Raw genomic sequence first — 20901 nt, 5'->3', positions numbered from 1 at the left:
TTTCCCCATGGGGACATTAAAGTAGGCTATACTCTGTTCTGACAACTCGTACAGGGTGAACGGCACTTCAGCTTTCACTTCGCGGCCCTCTGTCGGCTATAACGAAGGTGTGTAGTTCGATTAAATGAGACATCGGAAACTACAAATTTGACTCGCTTCGATGTCGCGAAACATCTTACTTCATAAAGCATGCAACATATTCTGCCTTGTCTGTTATTTGCTGGATAAACAAGCGTGTGTGCGACAGAAAAGTGGATTAGTGTTGCTCAGAGTCGATTAAAAACCCAAATCCGAGAGGTGACGGGTCTTTTCGGCAGAAAGGAGGACCCCTTGCTAGAAACGTTGCGAATAGACCTCTGAAGTTCGCCTACAAAAAAGCTACCATCTTTGCCCATATAAGGAGTTACGGTATCTGACGATTTTTCCTATGGGAAATTAACATGGGGATTTGGAATTATCACACCTGCTAAACTCTCGCGGGCATGACAAAATCGGAAATTCAGGTGTTTTCCTGAACACACTTTTGGCCTCTGCCTTCGAGAGGATACTGTGATCTCCGGTGCGCGAAGGCGGCAGACTTTGATTTTTGCTACCCCAGAGCTAACTTACGATGCAACTTGCCATTCAGTTAGTTAGCCAGTTAGCTCTGGGGTAGCAAAAATCAAAGTCTGCCGCCTTCGCGCACCGGAGATCACAGTATGCACAAGAAGGCAGAGGACAAAAGTGTGTTCAGGAAAACGTCTGCATTTAAGACTTTATCGTCCCCGCGAGAGTTTAACAGGTGCGATAATTCAAAATCCCCATGTTATTTTCCCATAGGAAAAATCGCCAGATACCGAATTTCAAAGATGGCAGCTTTTTTGTAGGCGAACTTCAGAGGTCTATGACGTCCAGAACTGAACTGGTCTCAGCTGGGAAGTTAATTAAGTAAATAGTCCAGGAGGTGCAGAACGAACGGTAATTGACAGACATTTAACAAAAGCCAGCACAGCGCTTCTGAAAGCAATTAAAATGTGAGGACTAGGCCTACTCCCGCACCCGAAAGAAGCCTTAGACTACAGCAAAGTAGAATTTCGACTGCCATTTTACGCAGAGGCAGTCGGGGGGTGAATTGGCATAGCCTGCTTGAAGCGTCGGTAGACTATGACGGCTTTAGCGAGAAGAGCGCCTTGACCAGCGATTTTAATGAGGTGAATAGCATTATCCGGGAGACATAGGCCTAGTGGAGAGAAGGCTCGAGAGGAATCATTTCGTGGACCGGATTCGGAGTGAGGTGAAGACATGTCGAAAATCAGCCTTTTCGCCGAGTAGCCTAGCATATAGCCTATTTCCTTGTAGCCACGCCGAGTGAGTTTACACGGAAAGGGTGAAAAGTGTCCAGTCCAGCGTGATTATAAAGCGAAATATAAGAAGCGGACTTCGCAGAGAATGCATTGTGATACTGGTAGGAAATTGTAGGCTACCTCCGGCCATGAAGGTAGCCTATGAATCCAGTTCTATTCTGCGATCAGGATAGCCTACACGCTGCAGATGACGTCGCGATACGGACCAAGCAATCGGATCAGAATATTTTTAAAAGACTGAACGACATCGCAATCTACGAGTCGACGATCGATTGCGGGAGATGGCAACAGCAAGGAAGCAAGATGTCTTTACCTTGGAGAATGATTTGCCTGAGTTGTGTAGGGATGGAGACAGTGGAGGGAGCAACGAAGCTCCTGCCGAGTAGGAGCAGGGAGAGCTGTGGCCAGAGAAGCCGGCGAGACTTGAGTGCCAACTAAAACTGTAGTTGGGTTAGCCACAGAAAAACCCGTGTGCTGGTGTTTGGTGCTTGGAGGGGGACGAGCCACTGGATGGCGGCGGGGGCCGGCGGTGCTGCAGACGGCGAGGAGGACAGTAGAGCTTGGCGCTGGCATCCCAGCGCCTGAATCCTGGAGTCGATTGCTGTGATCGACGCAGTAAGAGAGAGAACCGCGTCCAGAATGGGTTGAGGCGATGCGGGAGAGGCCGGGATCGGAGCAGTAGACCTACCTCGTAGGCTACGAGGCGCTGGAGTGACGTGCTAGGACGACCGGATGGTTAGCAGGGGAGACGAACCAGCAGACATGGTAAGACAATTGTCTTTAAATTACTTAAGAAGAAAGTAAGCAAACGTTGACGACTGAGCTTTGAACGACGAAGACGGCGTACTGAGTAGCAGAGAGAAGTGTTAGAAAGAACAGTTTTAAAACACCCGCTGAATTCCTATAGGCTAGCACTTATGGCAAGCCCTTTTAACATTTAAACGGTAGACTGGATATCTCTTGCAGATATCTGTAATTCAGTTTTGCCTAGTCGGAACGGGCAATTCAGATATCCGCAACTATATTCTTCCTATCCATAATTGTCATTTCAGATATCCACAAAGACATTATTCCTAGGACAAATAACGACACTTTTGCCATTCATTTGTATGGGGTTTATCATTACAGATATCTACAATTCAGTTGCAGATGTCCACTATGTGAATTACGGATATCTACAAAGGAATTGTAGATATCTGTAATTCCAGATTGAGATATCTACAATTTGATTCCGACCAGTCATAACTCCATTTTAAGATATCTTTTATTCACCTAAATTCAAGATATCTACATGTTTCTTTTCAGATAGCTTCAATTAAGTTTTGACTAGGCGAAATTACTTTGAAGATATCTGTAACCGGAATTATAACTAGTCCAAATTAATTGTAGATATCTCAAATTGCAGTTAGGGATGTACCTAACTCAATTGTAGATATCTATTATCAAGTTAGAGATATCTTGAAATTAATTTTGATTAGAGATATCCGAAAATTGAGATATCTTTAACTTTCGTTCTGCCTAGTCAAAATGTAGTTACAGATATCTTCTTATCTTGAGTTCGGTTCTCGCTGGCTGGGCGAAATGACGTGCAAACTTTAGGCGGGAGTATGCAGTTCAAATTGTTAATCACAGTGTCAGTGTCATCTAGGCCTGGTAAATTCGATTCTTTTTAAGGACTCGGGTTATTCTGAGTCACTCACTCAACTGATCCGGGTTATGCAAGTCACTTGAGTCATCATGAGTCAGTATTGCTAAATCGCCAAGAAAACGCAGTCCTAGCCCCATTGTCTCTAACCACTAACATAGTAGAAAGTGCGGACTCAGTATTCATATCTGGTATTCTTGAATCTGCAATGTTACTGGCTACACCAAACTTACAATATGTCTAGGCTTGATTCAGAACAGTATTTTATTTCAGAAGTGAAAGAATGGCGTTTGTTGTGGATTTGCATTTCACCCTGACACTAAAATTATTCAAGACGGACATGTATATCGATAGTCTGACGTTTTAATTGACTTGTCTCGGGTGTGCGTTAGCAAAGGGGGACGCTGCAACAAGGAAGCTAAACGCGATAAAAAATGGTCTCCACCGACCTATATCACCTCGGTAAAGTTGGAAATGAGATCCTATGTCCAACATTCTGAACTATTCCTTTAAGATGTCTGTGTGTGGCGCTGTTTATCATTTTAAATTAGATTGTAGTAGGACTCAACTGATCCGGGTTAATGATGCTAGAGATTCGCGACTCATGGGTTAATTTAAAGACACGGGTTAAAGATCCGAGTGAGTCAGGACTCAACCAGCTCTAGTGTCATCAGTTACAGTCGAAGTCTATGGTTGAAATGTCCGATCAGGATCTAACAGAGGCTCAGGACGCTGGACTATTTAATAGGCTATTTAATGCTGCAGCCCGTGCCAGGCAGGAGCTGGCGGTGAACGACTCTATGCTGTTATCTACTAGACGACTTTTTCGTCGACGACATCAGGTATCGGGTAAGTCTTATTTGATTTTTTTTTTAACAGCAGAATTGCTAATGTGCTAGCAGAAGTTTGGGGTAGCTGCTAGTGCTACACTTTTAAGATGGACGATTAGAGTCAAATGTGTTTTGAACGGGTTCGCTATGCGACGTAAAAACTAGCATATACTGCTAATACACATCAAAATCGCAAAATTTAAATACTAAGAAGGCACACGACACAATAGTTATAAGGGTCGTGTTGAGTTGCGAGTTTGATGTGTATTAGCAGTAGCAGCTAGCTGCTAGATGCTCATCTGAGGCGATTATGGGGGGCATGATGCGAGATGAAGGACTCTGCTACAGCCTAGAGGTGTTCAAAATGAACTTTTTAAATATTTTGTAATTAATGAATGAATAAATCAATATTTTCGTATGGGATTATAATTTCATGGAAATATGCAATGAAAGGAAATCATTCGTAAGATCTGTAGTGGGCTTCAACTTGAAGGCGGCAAATTAAACTTGATACTTTGGCGGATGGTGTGGGGTACGCGAGCCTAGTCAGGTGGTAGGCGGGAAAAAAAAGTTTGGGAACCGCTGCTCTTCAAGGAAAGCTCAGCCTCCTCCAAGTGCAGGGACGCCTTAATGTCTTTTACTGTCTATGGTTAATGTAAGGGAAGGTAAGTTGTAGCTTAACATTTCAATTCCATTGCAGCTATTGTACATTATCCTATTGTGAATAAAACTGCAATATGGACTTACATAGTTTGTGACTTGCTTTTATATGTTGTTTCAGTTGTAAGTGAGGTGTAAGTTATAGCCACATAGCTCGCAATATAACTGTGTAGCCTGGCTACATTATGCTAATGTTTACTTGAATTTGAATGGCATATAAATAAAGTTGAACTGCGGGAGAGCCCGGCGCATCTGGTCGGGAGCTGTTAGCGCAAGCAAGGCAGGCAGAGTTAGCGGAGGCTGGAGAGGGACAAGTAGAGGAGAGCGGCGAGGAGGGGGAATTCGCCAATGAACTTGGTGATGATAGCAAAGAAAAGCGTCATTTGTAATCACATGATTGCAGTTGTTTTGATAAGGTAGCATTAATTCTTTACTTGATGTGTTTTAGGCAACAAGTTCGTCTCGATGGTAACTTGTATTGTTCAGCCCATGGCGGTCACATCGTTTCGTTATTTTAAGATGCCAATAATCTAAGATATAGTAGGCTAATTCTAACATGATCTCATTTGTGAAACACATTGAAATGCTAAATTAAGTAATACTAGGGCAGTGCCCGTGCAAACAATGTTTTCCAAGAAACATGTTACCCAATGACGTTGATGCAGGTAGATCATGTTAGATTGGTGATTATGTAGAATCAGGGCCGTGCAGAGTTGCAGCTAATGGCAGTATTAGACACATTACATACCCGTGCGTTTTTGCTGTTGTTGGAAAATTATAGCCTAAAGTTAACCGCATGACCATGGCCATATGCCAGTGCTATGAACTCGGAGTGATGTTTGAATGAATGTTATGTCCGTAGCCGATGTCCAGATAGAGTGAAGAGCCGCTGTTTTAAATGCAAATTTTAACAGAATGCTACCGAGGTGTGTGTCGGCCTGATCAGGCAACAGAAGCGCTAGGCAACCGCAGTTGTAGATGAGTAGCCTAGCTATGCAACATGAATGACTGCTGACAGTTACTCATTTTAATTTACAGGAAGATCTGGTGGCCGAAGGGAAAACCCGATTTGGAAAACAAAACTATTCCTTCTTCCAGGGCCAGATCACGACTTTCTGCCCCCCACGAAACTGCTGGAGGAACTGGCTCCACTTGGTTTAGGTAAATGTGAGACTGAAGCATATAGGAATTGAGTGTTTGCACTTTGCTTTTGCACCTTATTATTGCGCAGGAATAATTATCCTGCAGGAGGGCAAAACCCCACCCATTTCATGTTATATTGATCTGCTTTTGCACCCAACTTCACAAGACCTGGTGCTAGGGCTCAGTTGTGTTTCTAAGTCCATACAAGTGACCTAGAAGGCTGACATGTGGTCAGTTCAGAGATGCTTGCAATCCGCCAGGAAGAAAAGCTATATTCTAGCCTCTGTGGCAGTACATCACACAGTTATTTTGCCACTAGGAGATTATACTGATGTTTACATTTCTATTTTCAGGAAAACCTGTGCACGAGGTGTCAGAGGCTGGACGCACAAACTCCAAAATTGGATTGAATTGGAGTTTACCAGACTTGAATAATTATGTTTGTCAAAGCTACCCGAAAATTAGTCTAAATTTGGTAGGCTTTGAATTGGCAAGGGCAGGTAAAGGGCGCAAGATTAAAAAGTTACAAGTTTGCTCTGTGAGGGAACTGAAAGCCGCTGTTGGCAAAAGCAGATTGTACATCGTGCCACGAGCCACTGTCTTGCAGGTATGGAATAGCATACACAGGGATTCATATCCTACTATAACTACTGTATATAAATGTGTTCTTTTTGGGGAGAATGCCCCCGCTTAATGCCTAAAACTGAAGCTACCCTCTCTACCCTCAGGTAACATCACCACCCCCTGCCATGTCCCAGAGAACACCACCACCCTCTGCCATGTCCCAGAGAACACCACCACCCTCTGCCATGTCCCAGAGAACACCACCACCCTCTGCCATGTCCCAGAGAACACCACCACCCTCTGCCATGTCATTCCCACCACTTGCAGCTCTAACAGTAAGCATTACCGTTACGTTCACATTCCATTTATGCCCGTGCTTGTAGAGCTACTTTCCCGCGACACATTTCAACTAGTTTCTCAAACTGTGGTTTCTAGTTCTAAATGGATGGTTGCTACGGCCAAAAGCCAGTCGTTCTATCTCTCCTGTTGTTAAGCAGGCATACCTCAGGATTCTGATGAACGTTAACTTTGAACGATAGCTATTTTGTCTTAGCCTACTGCCGCCTAACTAGCTAAAAGCCAACTCATACGTCATATGTTAAACATTACTATGTTTAGAACTTCTGTATTTTACAGCTTGGATGCAACGTGACAGTTCACTTAAACTTCACAACGAGTTTGCCGAATTAATATTCAAGTGTGACACGCCCCCCCCCCCCCCAAAAAAAGCACTACTTCATAGCTGTGCGTATATCGAAAAATAAATGCACGTTCCAAATAGCGCATCACAATAGGAAATTTGACCAAGCAGTGGTATAACAGGTGTATATTGAATGCACATCTAATGAATTTTGTTATATCCACTATGCACTTTGAAGTGATGAGTGGCAAATAGAAATATGAACATAACCAAGTTTCTTTTTGTCCTCTCCAGCCACCTGAGACCTCCACTCGCTCACTGATGACCTCCACTCGCTCACTGATGCCTGTGTCCTCTCTTCAGTCACCACTGTCCGAGACCTCCACTCGCTCACTGATGACCTCCACTCGCTCACTGATGCCTGTGTCCTCTCTTCAGTCACCACTGTCCGAGACCTCCACTCGCTCACTGATGACCTCCACTCGCTCACTGATGACCTCTACTCGCTCACTGATTACCTCCACTCGCTCACTGATGTCAGAGACCTCCACTAGCTCACTGATTTTAGAGACCTCCACCCAGCCAAGTGTGTCTGTGCCCTCTCTCCAGCCAGAACAACCCATCATTATTCATGATGAGGATGAGGCACTTGGAGGACCTGTGGATGAGTATGTTGTCTTACAATTTGTTTTGTGTATGTACAGTATTCATTTTCTAAATCCTGTATTTGGCATATCGATAAAATGCATGAATGTTTTTGGTTGCAGGCCTGATCTACAGTCCATATTGCGACAAATGGTTGCAACAGTTGATTTTACCGTCAGTCCAACCAGCAATCAGATAAATGTTTGCAGGGACAGCGTGTTACTCTGTAGCCTGCGGGCCTTCAAGAGGAAGTTCTTCAATCCTCACGCAAAATTGGATGTTGTGTTTGTGGACGAAGACGATAACGGTGAAGGGGCAGTTGACGAAGGTGGCCCCACCAGAGAATACTTGAGGCTTTTGATGAGGTCCGTCCACCAATCCAACATCTTCGAAGGACATGAGAAGGACCGGCGGTTGTCACTTGATACTCAAGGTAGGGAAGCCCAAATGTACATATATGTTGTGAAAGGTACAATTTAAAATGATTATTCATAGTAGCACTAATATTAGTATTATTGATAATATTAATTAACATTATCTGTTCCACTGCTTGGTTGAATTCCCCATTGTCCTGTATTCCATAAGGGGGTGCGGTAACCGTATGTTATTTGCACACCTACGAAGTAGTTTCAATTTGTTGATCTAGAACAGTGCATTATGTTTGTATAGTCAAACGTTGTGTTGTCCATTGTCCCTTACTAATATTGTATTATACTATACTTAAGGTATTACATTTTCAAGAAGCATTACAGCCGATTAATATTTCACTGTTTTGTCTTTCATTTTAGCTTTGCAGACTAAACTATACACATGGGTGGGGAAAATGATTGCTGTGTGTGTTGTCCATGGAGGAGTCGGTCCACACTTCTTTTCCGAAAGGCTTTTCCATCAAATCTGTGGGATCCCAACACCCCTGGCCACGGTGGATGAAGTTGGTGACCATACGTTCAGGGAGCAGTTAATCAAAGTAAGCAGGAGAAAGGTGTTATACATTGAATGTACAGTACTGTGACAGCCCTAGTTTTCTATTAGCTTTCCATTATTACGTCCGGTTTTGTTTGTTTGTTTGTTGACAAGACCTCAAAAAGGATTTTGGATTTTGGATTTTGATGAAATTTTCAGGGAAGGTCTGGAATGACCCAAGGAAGAATAAAATAAATGTTGCACTCTTGCTTTTCTCCTTTATAAATCTGTATATTTCTCTCTCTCTCTCTCTCTCTCTCTGTCTGTCTGTCTGTCTGTCTGTCTCTCTAGATACAGGAAGCAACAACTGTCCAAGAGGCCAGAAGTGCAGTTGCAGAGGCAGCAGATAGCCTTAGCATTATCGGTGCGTTACGATATGTGTCCAGCCTAGAGGAGAAGAACTCCCTTGTCCAGTCAGCTGCAGACTTTTTTGTCACAGGAAGAATGGCGACTGCCCTGGACCAGTAAGTAATTGCCTCAGCTGTCTTATTTGTCCGAAACATGAAACTGTCATTGGCCCAGGACGATTCACACATTATGTTGCATGTTTTTATAGGTTTGCTGAGGGGTTAAAAACCCTTGGTGTACTGGAAGAGCTGAGGAAGAATCCAACATTGTTTTACAATATGTTCGTCAGTGAAGAGATTCCTCTCCAGGCAAAGGATTTGTGCACTCTATTTGATGTGGACTTCTCTGTGCAAGGCAGCAACAGGAGAGACAGAGAAAATAGTACCATATGCTTTTGGCGTGACTGGCTAATCGAAATTGAAGGTATACTATTTATTGCACATGTAGACTGGGAAGAATAACTATTCTAGCCCATGCTAAAGTTGACTAAATAGAGGATTATAAAATTATCCTTTGGACATTTTAATGCTTAAATGCTTTAATGCTTAAAATCCAATCTTTAAGGACACAAATTTCTTTGTAAATTAAGAATGTGTCGTAAATAAATGTTCTTCCTTAAAATAGGAGAGAATAAGTATTACACCTGAACAACATATTAATGTGTTTAAGGGGCCTGAATGACTGTTTCTCACCAATTTCTTGTGTTACAGGAGGAGAATGCAGTCCAGTCACTCTCGAAAAGGTTCTGGAGTTTGCATCTGGAGCCTCAGCCGTGCCTCCACTGGGATTTCCTGAACGGCCACTAATCCAGTTCCTTCATGAGGGCAACCGAGTATTCCCAGAAGCAAACACGTGTATTGTGGTACTCCGCCTGCCGCTTCACTCTTCCTATGAAGCCTTTGAAAAACACATGACGGAGGGAATTTTGCAGGCTCCTATCTTCGGACTTTCCTGAGGTCATTGTGTGTACTGAATTCCATTGTTTAGTTTTTTTATGCTTTTATTTACTTTTTTAATAATAATTTCATAGTACTTCATATATGTTTTTACATATAGTATTAATATGTTTGTTTATATATATATATATATATATATATATACCATTTAAACCTTAAGAAGTTTCAAATTTTTCATACATTGAGTTTTATTCATTCTTAGTAATTACATGTTTTTACACTTTTACACTTTTACACTACAAAAAAGACAATAAGACAATAAAGCAACACAGCTACTGCCAATAAACGTGTCTCTGGGTTTTGAATTAGACTAAATTGGTGTTTGCAAAATACTGCCAATTGCTGTACAGCACGCTTGATATTTCATTTTAAAATCAGAGATGTGTTGGATTGCATTGTGTACATCTGTCTGTTGTTGCCGAGTGAGGATGAGTTGAGGTGGCTCTACATTAACAGCTGGGAACTCTTCCTCATCAAATGTAGGCAGTGTTTGAATTCCATACTGTGCTAGGATGGCATCAATGTTTTGGTCGCTGTAGGGATTTTCCCCAAACACATTGTTGACAGCGGTGCTGTCTGTTGCAATGTTTTTGAGCATGCCCTCTGACCAGAGTTGAGTTGGTGAGCGATTGTTTTCTGTTCGCAAAGGATGGAGGTTCCAGGCCTGTCTAAACAGCTCCAGTCTTCTTTGAATCTCAGGAAGATAGACAATATGGAGTGAAAGTCTGTGGACATCATCATCTGGGTTCAGAGCCTCTGAATCCTCTAAGGAGTAGAACGTAAGGTAGAACTGTTGCAACACGTGCAAAAACACATCACGCCAAAGGCGTTCAATTCTCTGATTGTGAACTGACTGTCCAGTTATGAAACCTCTGTGTTCAAGTCCTTGAACTAGATGCATAAATAAAGCCACAAGGACGTTTTCACCACCATGGTCAGATCTGACTCTTGATGGTAGGGCATAGAGGCATGTTGCTTTCAAAAACTGAGAAAGCACTGTTGTGGCACGATTGTCTGTGCTGCAGTTGAGGTAAGTAATCAGACGGGAGTATCCATCAATTGCACCATGGATCACAAAGCCCCATCTAGAAAGGTTGAAAACAAATATTTTAAAATGGTAATACTATTCACAGTAGGCCTAGTCTAAAAACAATATAGCTGTAAAATCTAGTTTTGCACAAGTTATGACAAGTCTGGTAATAATAACCTTATGAGACGCATGTTCCCATCGATGTGCCACAAACTATTGGGGAAAGGTACATGATAAACACGTCTTGCAACGGTCCGACTCCATCTCCTTGCAGCAGCAGTAGGGTTCACACGTGTCAACATCTCACGCACCCTGGACCTTGTAACAAGCACACCCTGAGCGCGCAACAGGGCTCTTATCATCTGAAACAGATTAAAAAAATAAAAAAATAAAAATTAACATGGTATTCTCAAAACAATGGCACACGTGTGAATAACAGCAGGAATATAAAAAACACCAATTACCTCATTTCCAGAATTAGGATATTGGCTCTGAAGTTGCCTCACATGTTGTTCTAATTCACCATCATCTATTGCAGAAAACATACTCCTGACAGGTATACCCATCAACTTTGACTTCTTGTACAGAAATGATGAGGAACATCCCAGTATTTCGGCAGTTTTCGCAATTGTATGGCCTTGCTTCAGCAGAAATTCGATGTGTTCTCTGGTAACATCAATGGCTGGTCGGCCTCTTCTCCCTACAGAAAGATAAAGTCAGCTAAGTTTAAGTGTTTAAGCAGCATTGAACTGTTCATTTTTTTGCAATTCATAGGATATATCATCATATCAACTCTCATACATGCAATGAAATTACATTTTGTTCATGAAGTGGCCAGTATAGGCCTAGGCTACACTGGAAATGGACAGACTTGTGGAATTGCAAAAATACAGCATTTATTGCTGAGACAAGTGGACAAAACAGTGATGTAAGACATTTAAGAGCTATCAAAATAACGTTAATTTTGATGAATTAGCCTACTTAGGCTACAGAAATAATATCGTATTCGGTTTTGTTTTTAATAACACTGATAAGGCTAATCTCATTATAGTGACCTTTGATCTAGTGCAGTATAGGCTACTGAAGGAGGCAGACGAGAAATAACTGCTTTATTTCTTATCCTGGACTGACACCTACTGGATAGAAAAGGCAGCAACATAGTAATGAATGAAATCGACATGGACTCACCTGAACTAATGCGCCGGACAGAGAAACGTCGGTCTTCGTCAGCATGAAAATTTGCATCGATTAACGTTTTCAGTTGAGCCAAACTGTTTTTCAGTTCATCGTTTGTGTCTGGTGATAGCAAATGTTCAATTCTTCCGAGATTTCTTCCACAGCTTTCAATAGAACGACGTTCTCTCTCTCCACAAATTCCCTGTGTGAGTGCTCGCTCTATTTCATGACATTTTCTAGTGGTTTTTTCGATTACAGCCAACGCCATGACTGCTCTCTCCTTCCATTCATAACAAGGACATAACACTTCTCCTTTGATTAAGGCGGTAGAGAAAGAAAGTCATTATGACGTTTGAGATATCTTTAACTGAATTAAAGATATCAGCAACTATCATTTAGGATGTGCGACGAGTTGAATGTCGTTTTCAGGGACGTGATTGCGGATATCTGTAACTTAATTGTGACTACTCGAAACGGAATTACAGATATCTCTATCTATTGTTTCTACTAGTGACAATTAAGTTATAGATATCTTTAATGACAATTCCAACTATCCAAAATGTAATTGCGACCAGCCAGAAGGACGTTGTTGATATCTACAATGTTAATTCCAGATAATCAAATGTAACGTTTAAATGTTAAAAGGGCTTGCCATAAGCACTGATTGAATGAATCGTAGATTGGGGGTGTTCCCCGAAAATGTAAACATGGCTATGATTCGTTACGTGAATGAATGAGTGGAGTAAGAAAGATACCCTACGAGTCTCCCTAGTAGAACTTTCGCTGAAGCTATCATTTCCAATTGTCAAAATGGACACATTAGTTCTAGTGGTTTTGACATTCTTTGCAGTTAAAATAAAGAGTTATTAGTACATTATACCATTGTTGTGTCCTTAACAGGCATACTACAGATAATTATCAAAAGCATGTCTATACAAGTGGAAGATAAAATGTCTAGGCATGCAAGTGGAGGATGATTTGCAGCAATATTGAATATGCTTGTACATTTGAATGCCTTTGTTGTTAGTGTTTGTCACGATGGCAAATTGTTTGCTTATTAACAGGCTGTAAGTTTTTGTTTTACATGTTTTAAATGACTGTAATCCACAAAAATACACTGTAATTCAGTAGAATGTAAGTTGGGATGTAATGAATACTTTTCTAGTCACTCTTCTACTGAGTCACGCCTTCCGAGAGAGGTCAGTGATAGTCAATACGATAGTTCTATGTTCTACAGTATGTGGTATGTTACTTTAGTAGCCTAATGACAATGACTGTGCACTGCAAATAGCAAAAAAATGAAGTTACTCACAACGATTTTTTGTGAGACATTTTTTTTGACTCTCAGTCCAGTATCTATTTTTGGGAGTACTTCTACTTGAGCCATTATAATACAGTAATAAAGTGACATTTTTACTTGAGTATGTTTGTGTTTATTAAGCCTACAGTACCACTGATGTTCTAATTAAGAATCTTTGATGCCGCATAGCAGTGTGTAATATGACTGCTGCATAGAATTGTCACGTCGTATGTGAAGAAAATAAAATATGGCTCCCCATATTCCCCCCAACCCCACCACCGATTACTTCTTATATCCTCTCCCTTTGGTGATACAAATGTACAATGTGCAACAACTAAAATGTGCACAAAATGCAAATGTACAATGTGCACCCAATACATTATGTACATTTTTGTCATACACAGTACTGTCCTTGTCCTTATGTTTATCATGGTGACTACCCAGCCAACACTCGTATGTGGGGCCCATGTGGGTACCATATGTGATGCCATTATGGGTCCAATATGGGATTGTCCGCAGGATCCACAGTGGCCCCATGTCATTTGCCCACATGGGCTTCATGTAGGATTACACTGGGTTTTAAATGGGTCCCAAATGGGCAACATACGTTGGACCCATATGGACCCCAGCTTTAAATTCTACCTGGGTTCTACATGGGTACCACATGGGTTGAAATGTGGGTTTTTTGTGGGATTGTCCGCAGGTTCCAAAGTGGCCCCATGTCATTTGCCCACATGGGCTTCATGCAGGATTACACTGGGTTTTAAATGGGTCCCAAATGGGCAACATACATTGGACCCATCTTGACCCCAGCCTTAAATTCTACCTGGGTTCTACATGGGTTCTACATGGGTTGAAATGTGGGTTTTTTGTGGGATTGTCCGCGGGTTCCAAAGTGGCCCCATGTCATTTGCCCACATGGGCTTCATGCAGGATTACCCTGGGTTTGAATTGGGTCCCAAATGGGCAGCACACCTTGGACTCATCTTGACCCCAGCCTTAAATTCTTCCTGGGTTCTACATGGGTATCACATGGGTTGAAATCTGTTTTTTAGTGGGATTGTCCGCGGGCTCTAAAGTGGCCCCATGTCATTTGCCCACATGGGCTCCATACAGGATTACACTGGGATTTATTTGGGTACTAAATGGGCAACAAACAATGGACCCATCTGGGGCCCCAGCCTTAAATTCTACCTGGGTTCTACATGGGTACCACATGATAGTTATTAAGTAGGGACAAGCTGGGCAATGCATAAAAGATATTGGTCCTGTCTTCAATTTCATATGGCACCGACATTTACAATAAAATATCATTAAAATCCCAATGTTTACAACATATGCTGTAAATACCAATCCAAAACTAGACCCATTTGTACTGTAATTCCCCAGAAAATAACATTAGACACTTCCACAGCAGAAAGAGCAGCCTAATTTTCTTTTTCCACATTTAATAATCATCATTTAATAAATTCCAACACAAAACAAACTGGTTACAACAACAATAACTGAAGTTAATCTACGGTAAGCCAATCACTTTGCCACTCTGGCTGCTCTCAGCCCTCCCCAGTCCCTTGCCCCAATGAACCATTTTCCCAATGCCCGTTCAGCCTCCTGCTGGTTTGTCATGCTGGTCAGAGGGTTCTTCTTTAAGGACTCTGTAAAACAACATTTTATTTAAGATTAAAAGCTTGGATATGAGTCTGTTTTTTGGTGCGTTCATGAGCAACTGGGATGTGGGAGAATTATAGAGTTTAGGGGGCGTATGTCACAGCTGAACTGGGAATTTCCCAGTTTGAAGTGTGGGCTTTGGGAAAGCTCCCAGGAAAATTTTTTGATGTCACTGAACATAGTGAACGCTCTCTGTGGAGTTGAGAAGTGGGAATCTTCCCACTTCCTAGCTGCATGAACGCACTATTTTTCATGAACATTATCAGACAGGAAATCAACATACATCACACAATTCCATGTTTCATTTTTTTAGGATGCATTTCTAAAAGCAACAAGCCCCTAATTGTTGTAGACTTCTGTGGTCTTACCATTTGTGGGGGCTTTCCCACATGATTTTCCAATCAAAATATACAGTATATATACAGTGGGGAGCACATGTATTTGATACCATGCTAAAGTTGACTAAAAAGAGGAATATAAAATCATCATTTGACAATTGATCTTAATGCCTTAATGAAAAAAAAAAATTTAAAAATCAAACCGCTAAGGACACTAATTTTCTTGATTGAAAACTGTATCGTAAATAAATAAAAGTTCTTCCTTAAAGGAATAGTTCGGTATTTTACACTTTAAGCCCGTTTTCTGTATTGCCTAGCATGCAAATGAGGACAGAATAGACCATGCCTGTAGCGAGCAATGCTGAAGCCATAGAGAGAAGATTCTAAAGCAGCGCAAATTGCAGAAACAGGCTCAATCTTCGATATTTCTGTGTCAAACACTCGTAAAGTGTAAAATACCAAACTATTCCTTTAAATACAGGGGGCACAAGTATTTGACTCCTAAATTCCCATAGGGGCAGGAGGATTTTTGTATTTGTTTTTATTTTTAAAGGCCTGCTATTTCATGGATCCAGGATATTACGCATCCTGATAAAGTTCCCTTGGCCTTTGGAATTGTATATTTAAAAACATATACAAAATCCTCCTACTCCTATGTGAATCTAAGATAGAGGTCAAATACTTATGCCCCCCTGTATTTTAGGAAGAACATTTATTTATTTATTTACGATACATTCTTCAATCACAAAGAAAATTGGTGTCAGCGGTTTGATTTTTACCCATTTTTTTAATTAAGGCATTAAGATCAATTGTCAATTGATGATTTTTTATTCCTCTTTTTAGTCAACTTTAGCATGGTATCAAATACATGTGCTTCCCACTGTGTGTATTGCCAAAAGTATTGGGTCACCTGCCTTGACCCCCATATGAACTTCAGTCACATCCTATTCGTAATCCATAGGATTTAATATGACGTCGGTCCACCCTTTGCACCCATAACAGCTTCAACTCTTCTGTGAAGCGAATTTTTGAGCATTCTCCCAGAAGCGCATTTATAAGGTCACACATTAATGTTGGATGAGGAGACTGGCTCTCAGTCTGCGCTCTTATTCATCTCAAAGGTGTTCTGTTGGGTTGAGGTCAGGACTCTGTGCAGACCAATCAAGTTCATCCACATCAAACTCTGTGCAGACCAATCAAGTTCATCCACACCAAACTCTGTCATCCATGTCTTTATGGACCTTGCTTTGTGCACTAGTGCAGTCATGTTGGAACAGGAAGGGGCCATTCCCGAGCTGGGCTTGGCCTTTTAGTTCCAGTGAAAGGAACTCTAAATACTTCAGCATTAAGCAAGAGATTTTGGACAATTCCATGCTCCCAACTTTGTGGAACAGTTTGGGGATGGCCACTTCCTGTTCCAACATGACTGTGTACCAGTGAACCAAGCAAGGTCCATACAGACATGGATGACAGAGTTTGGTGTGGATGAACTTGACTGGCCTGCACAGAGTCCTGACCTCAACCCAACAGAACACCTTTGGGATGAATTAGAGTGCAGAATTAGAGCGCAGACTGAAAGCCTGCCTCCTCGTCCAACAATAGTGTGTGACCTCACCAATGTGCTTCTGAAAGAAAGGTCAAAAATTCCCATCAACATACTCCTAAACCTTGCGAAAAGCCTTCCCCGAAGAGTTGATGCTGTTGTAGCGGCAAAGAGTGGACCAACATCATAATAAACCCTATGAATTAAGAATATGATGTGACTGAAGTTCATGTGGGGGTCAAGGCAGGTGACCCAATACTTTAGGCAATATAGTATACACCGTGCCCTCCAAAAGTATTGGAACACATGCTAAAGTTGACAATATAAAATCATCTTTTGGAAATTGATCTTAATGCCTTAAATGAAAAAAAGAGGAAATATTCCTTTAAGGACATCAATTTTCTTTGTGAATGAATAATGTAAATAAATAAATGTTCTCCTTAAAATACAGTGGTCATAAGTATTGGAACACCCATGTTAAATTCCCATAGAGGCAGGCAGATTTTTATTTTTAAAGGCCAGTTAATTCATGGATCCAGGACACTATGCACCCTGATAAAGTCCCCTTGGCCTTTGGAATTAAAATAACCCCAGATCAACAAAGTTGTCGCTGGCTCTTTTGACCATGTCCTTAAACCTGGGGTCGTCATACTCAAACCTGCTGCCATATACAATGGCACTGATGATGTTAGATACGGCACAGTTCACTGGCTGAGTCGTATCAAATGCTGTACCTTCATTTTGTAAACAAAAAAGTTATTAGTAAGAGCTTTTCTTTTTAAAATATGTATGCTCAGAGAGTTCATAGTCGACACAATTTTAATTTATTTGCAACCCATATTTTAAATATCAAACTATCTGAGACTAATGATTTTGGTCATTATTAGCAAGCTAAAGATTTGGTTGTTGAAGATATAACATAAGCAGGTTAAGGTAACTCAAGAGCAGTGAGGGTAGGCTGCCTGCATATGAGTAAGACATGATTAAAATCGACAAAATACTGCTATAGTTAAAAAGCTACATAGGCTTGTGTTTGTCTTACCCTCTAATTTTTCAAATACTTCTATCAGGTGTCGTGTCTCATCTAGAATTTGTTCCTCAGTCCTTCTCTTGCCCATCCCAAAGTTTCGCAAGTTTGTGAGGGCAAAACGTCTCATTGTTTTCCAGTTCTCTCCATTGGAAAATATAATTCCTGTATCGTATAGAGTATTAACGTGGGCACCATGGCATGCAAGCACACAGGACAGAACAGGTCAAAAACACAGGTAGAAAATATGCTGCTTTATTATTAAAGGCTCATATAATAATTTGTACATGCCATTAAATAATTTAGTAGTAATTTTTCATGAAAATCACTTATTTTATTACAATTTTTCATGATAAACAAAAAAATCGACTCCGATGTCTCTGCCTCACCTTGTCCTTTGTTGATATCATGAAACATAGGATAGATATCTCTGTCCCCAAACTCTTCTGCATGGTTCACAAGGGCCTGTTTAACAGTCTTGTATCCAGCTAGGACAACCACTTTCTTAGGCCCAAAGTGAATTGTAAAGACAGACCCATACTTCTTGGAGAGCTATAGGCATCAACAGCAATAAGCAGTTAGTTGAAGACACACCAGACATACACATCCAGTGTCATCCAATAATCATACTACCTTAGATACTATTAAATGATGCAAGGCCATGCACACAATAATAAAGACACAGCGGTAAACAGCAGTAAGATTTGTGGCGCTAACCTCACATAACGACTCATGGAGCTTCTTCAGATCCAGCTGCAGCAGGTTACCCAGAAGAGGCAGTGGCTTGGGTCCTGGAGGTTGCGTTCCATTCCTTGGCTTGCTCACACCAGTGGAGCAAAGATAGACCAACAGCAACAACAGCACAGCAGCCAGCAGAGGGAATGCGCTAGAGACCAGGAGAAGCCCTTTGGCCTCAAGTAAAACCATGGTGCACACCTGCTTCCAGGAAAACTATGTTTCTGAATAACAATTGCACATTCAAGCCGGGTCTCCAAATATAAGATACTGTAGGTCAAAACAGAAGTGATCCAACTGACAGGAAGAATAATCCAAATTGTAATCCAAGCAAGCCAGGCAGGAACGGTCAAAGCACTAGAAAATAAGTTCAAGATACACAATTCCTCAACAAACAATACCTCACATTTAGACAGACAGTCCTTTTACATGACAAGAGCTAATGGATGATCAGGTACTGTACAGTAGGTGTTTAAAAACTGTGGGGAAGATGCACAGGTCCTCAGTGGGCAGGTCTAGTGCTGGGAGCACTGCAATGAGTCAAGTTTTATAAAAAATCATCTTCTTAGCACATTCTGATTGATTGAGGCCACAAACATTTCCTCACCTATTATTTTTTATGTAAGAGACTAGAAGTTAACAATTCCCACAGAACCTTGACACATTTTCTGAATCATGAACAACTAGGATGATCTTAAAATCTCTTACTTGGTTTAATGCTTACTGCTAAATACACATCCTCCAGGGTGTAGAGTAGCAGTGCACACATGTTTGTACTAACACAATAACATTTTGGTTTCGACTGTGTGTTCTGCCTCTGGCAAGTGCCATCTAGTGGATATTCTGAAGTGCAGTTGTTAAGACAGCTCCTACTGTATATTGTTTGATTTATGACAGTCATAGTCACCATGATAAACACAAGGACAAGGACAGTACTGTGTATGACAAAAATGTACATAATGTATTGGGTGCACATTGTACATTTGCATTTTGTGCACATTTTAGTTGTTGCACATTGTACATTTGTATCACCAAAGGGAGAGGATATAAGAAGTAATCGGTGGTGGGGTTGGGGGGAATATGGGGAGCCATATTTTATTTTCTTCACATACGACGTGACAATTCTATGCAGCAGTCATATTACACACTGCTATGCGGCATCAAAGATTCTTAATTAGAACATCAGTGGTACTGTAGGCTTAATAAACACAAACATACTCAAGTAAAAATGTCACTTTATTACTGTATTATAATGGCTCAAGTAGAAGTACTCCCAAAAATAGATACTGGACTGAGAGTCAAAAAAAATGTCTCACAAAAAATCGTTGTGAGTAACTTCATATTTTTGCTATTTGCAGTGCACAGTCATTGTCATTAGGCTACTAAAGTAACATACCACATACTGTAGAACATAGAACTATCGTATTGACTATCACTGACCTCTCTCGGAAGGCGTGACTCAGTAGAAGAGTGACTAGAAAAGTATTCATTACATCCCAACTTACATTCTACTGAATTACAGTGTATTTTTGTGGATTACAGTCATTTAAAACATGTAAAACAAAAACTTACAGCCTGTTAATAAGCAAACAATTTGCCATCGTGACAAACACTAACAACAAAGGCATTCAAATGTACAAGCATATTCAATATTGCTGCAAATCATCCTCCACTTGCATGCCTAGACATTTTATCTTCCACTTGTATAGACATGCTTTTGATAATTATCTGTAGTATGCCTGTTAAGGACACAACAATGGTATAATGTACTAATAACTCTTTATTTTAACTGCAAAGAATGTCAAAACCACTAGAACTAATGTGTCCATTTTGACAATTGGAATTTAATTTCACCAACATAACTACCTTTCTTTTTTTTCTTGTTTAAAAAAAAAAAAGACCCGTCAGCCTTTCAGTATCAATGATGAAACTCTGTAGTCTTCCTTTTGGTAATGGCCTGTCATTTGCCTTACACGATTACCCACTGTTCTTTCAGGCTGTAGAGGATGGCAAAGCAGAGGTCTTCTTCAAACTCTAATTATGAGTAGTACAGTGTACTCTGATGCCTGTGCAATATAATTTTGTTGTTTGATAAATAAACTGTATGCCTCTGAATTTTAGGTGTAATATCAGTGATTGTGAAGTGTGATCCATATGAAACCAATGACACCAAGTGGTGTGTAAAAAGTAAACACAAAGGGGAACACAAAAGCTTCCGTTTTTGTGCTGAATCATAACGCAACTGTAAAAAAAAACTTCAACGCCTGGCTGTGTGTCCGGTTGAATTGGGATTCAGCAAGTCAAGCAGGTTTAAAATCAGAACACGGAGCAGGAGAAGCGTTGCTTC

At 40.9% G+C, this 20901-nt stretch overlaps 2 protein-coding genes and 1 pseudogene across 2 annotated transcripts; 2 read left to right on the top strand and 1 right to left on the bottom strand.

The window, feature by feature from the left end:
• LOC134098370 (cytochrome P450 2K1-like) overlaps positions 1-20901 on the top strand; it is a 298065-nt pseudogene that overhangs the window by 9847 nt on the left and 267317 nt on the right.
• On the top strand, positions 1854-9753 carry LOC134098249 (G2/M phase-specific E3 ubiquitin-protein ligase-like). The gene is made up of 9 exons (XM_062551258.1): positions 1854-1896; positions 5975-6228; positions 6350-6520; positions 7120-7493; positions 7593-7903; positions 8259-8437; positions 8725-8897; positions 8990-9204; positions 9492-9753. The coding sequence occupies exons 1-9, from the start codon at positions 1854-1856 to the stop codon at positions 9734-9736; spliced, it is 1965 nt and encodes a 654-aa protein (XP_062407242.1). The 3' UTR covers positions 9737-9753.
• On the bottom strand, positions 17372-18746 carry LOC134098247 (cytochrome P450 2K3-like). Its single transcript, XM_062551256.1, has 4 exons — positions 18537-18746; positions 18209-18371; positions 17835-17984; positions 17372-17526 (listed from the first exon to the last, which is right to left on the bottom strand). The coding sequence occupies exons 1-4, from the start codon at positions 18744-18746 to the stop codon at positions 17372-17374; spliced, it is 678 nt and encodes a 225-aa protein (XP_062407240.1).

The sequence above is a fragment of the Sardina pilchardus genome, chromosome 12, assembly GCF_963854185.1.
Source record: "Sardina pilchardus chromosome 12, fSarPil1.1, whole genome shotgun sequence".
Lineage (NCBI taxonomy): Eukaryota > Metazoa > Chordata > Actinopteri > Clupeiformes > Clupeidae > Sardina > Sardina pilchardus.
Note: the sequence above shows the minus strand (reverse complement) of the source record. Positions and strands in the feature narration are given on the sequence as shown.

Bases quoted from the DNA above. Each gene is read 5' to 3' on its own strand.
- LOC134098249 (XM_062551258.1), top strand. From the start codon at position 1,854: ATGGCGGCGGGGGCCGGCGGTGCTGCAGACGGCGAGGAGGACA. The intron at 8,438-8,724 runs GTAAGCAGGAGA...CTGTCTCTCTAG, and splicing joins TCAGGGAGCAGTTAATCAAA to ATACAGGAAGCAACAACTGT. The intron at 8,898-8,989 runs GTAAGTAATTGC...ATGTTTTTATAG, and splicing joins ATGGCGACTGCCCTGGACCA to GTTTGCTGAGGGGTTAAAAA.
- LOC134098247 (XM_062551256.1), bottom strand. From the start codon at position 18,746: ATGGTTTTACTTGAGGCCAAAGGGCTTCTCCTGGTCTCTAGCGCATTC. The intron at 18,372-18,536 runs GTTAGCGCCACA...TGATGCCTATAG, and splicing joins TCCATGAGTCGTTATGTGAG to CTCTCCAAGAAGTATGGGTC. The intron at 17,527-17,834 runs GTAAGACAAACA...TACAAAATGAAG, and splicing joins AGTATTTGAAAAATTAGAGG to GTACAGCATTTGATACGACT.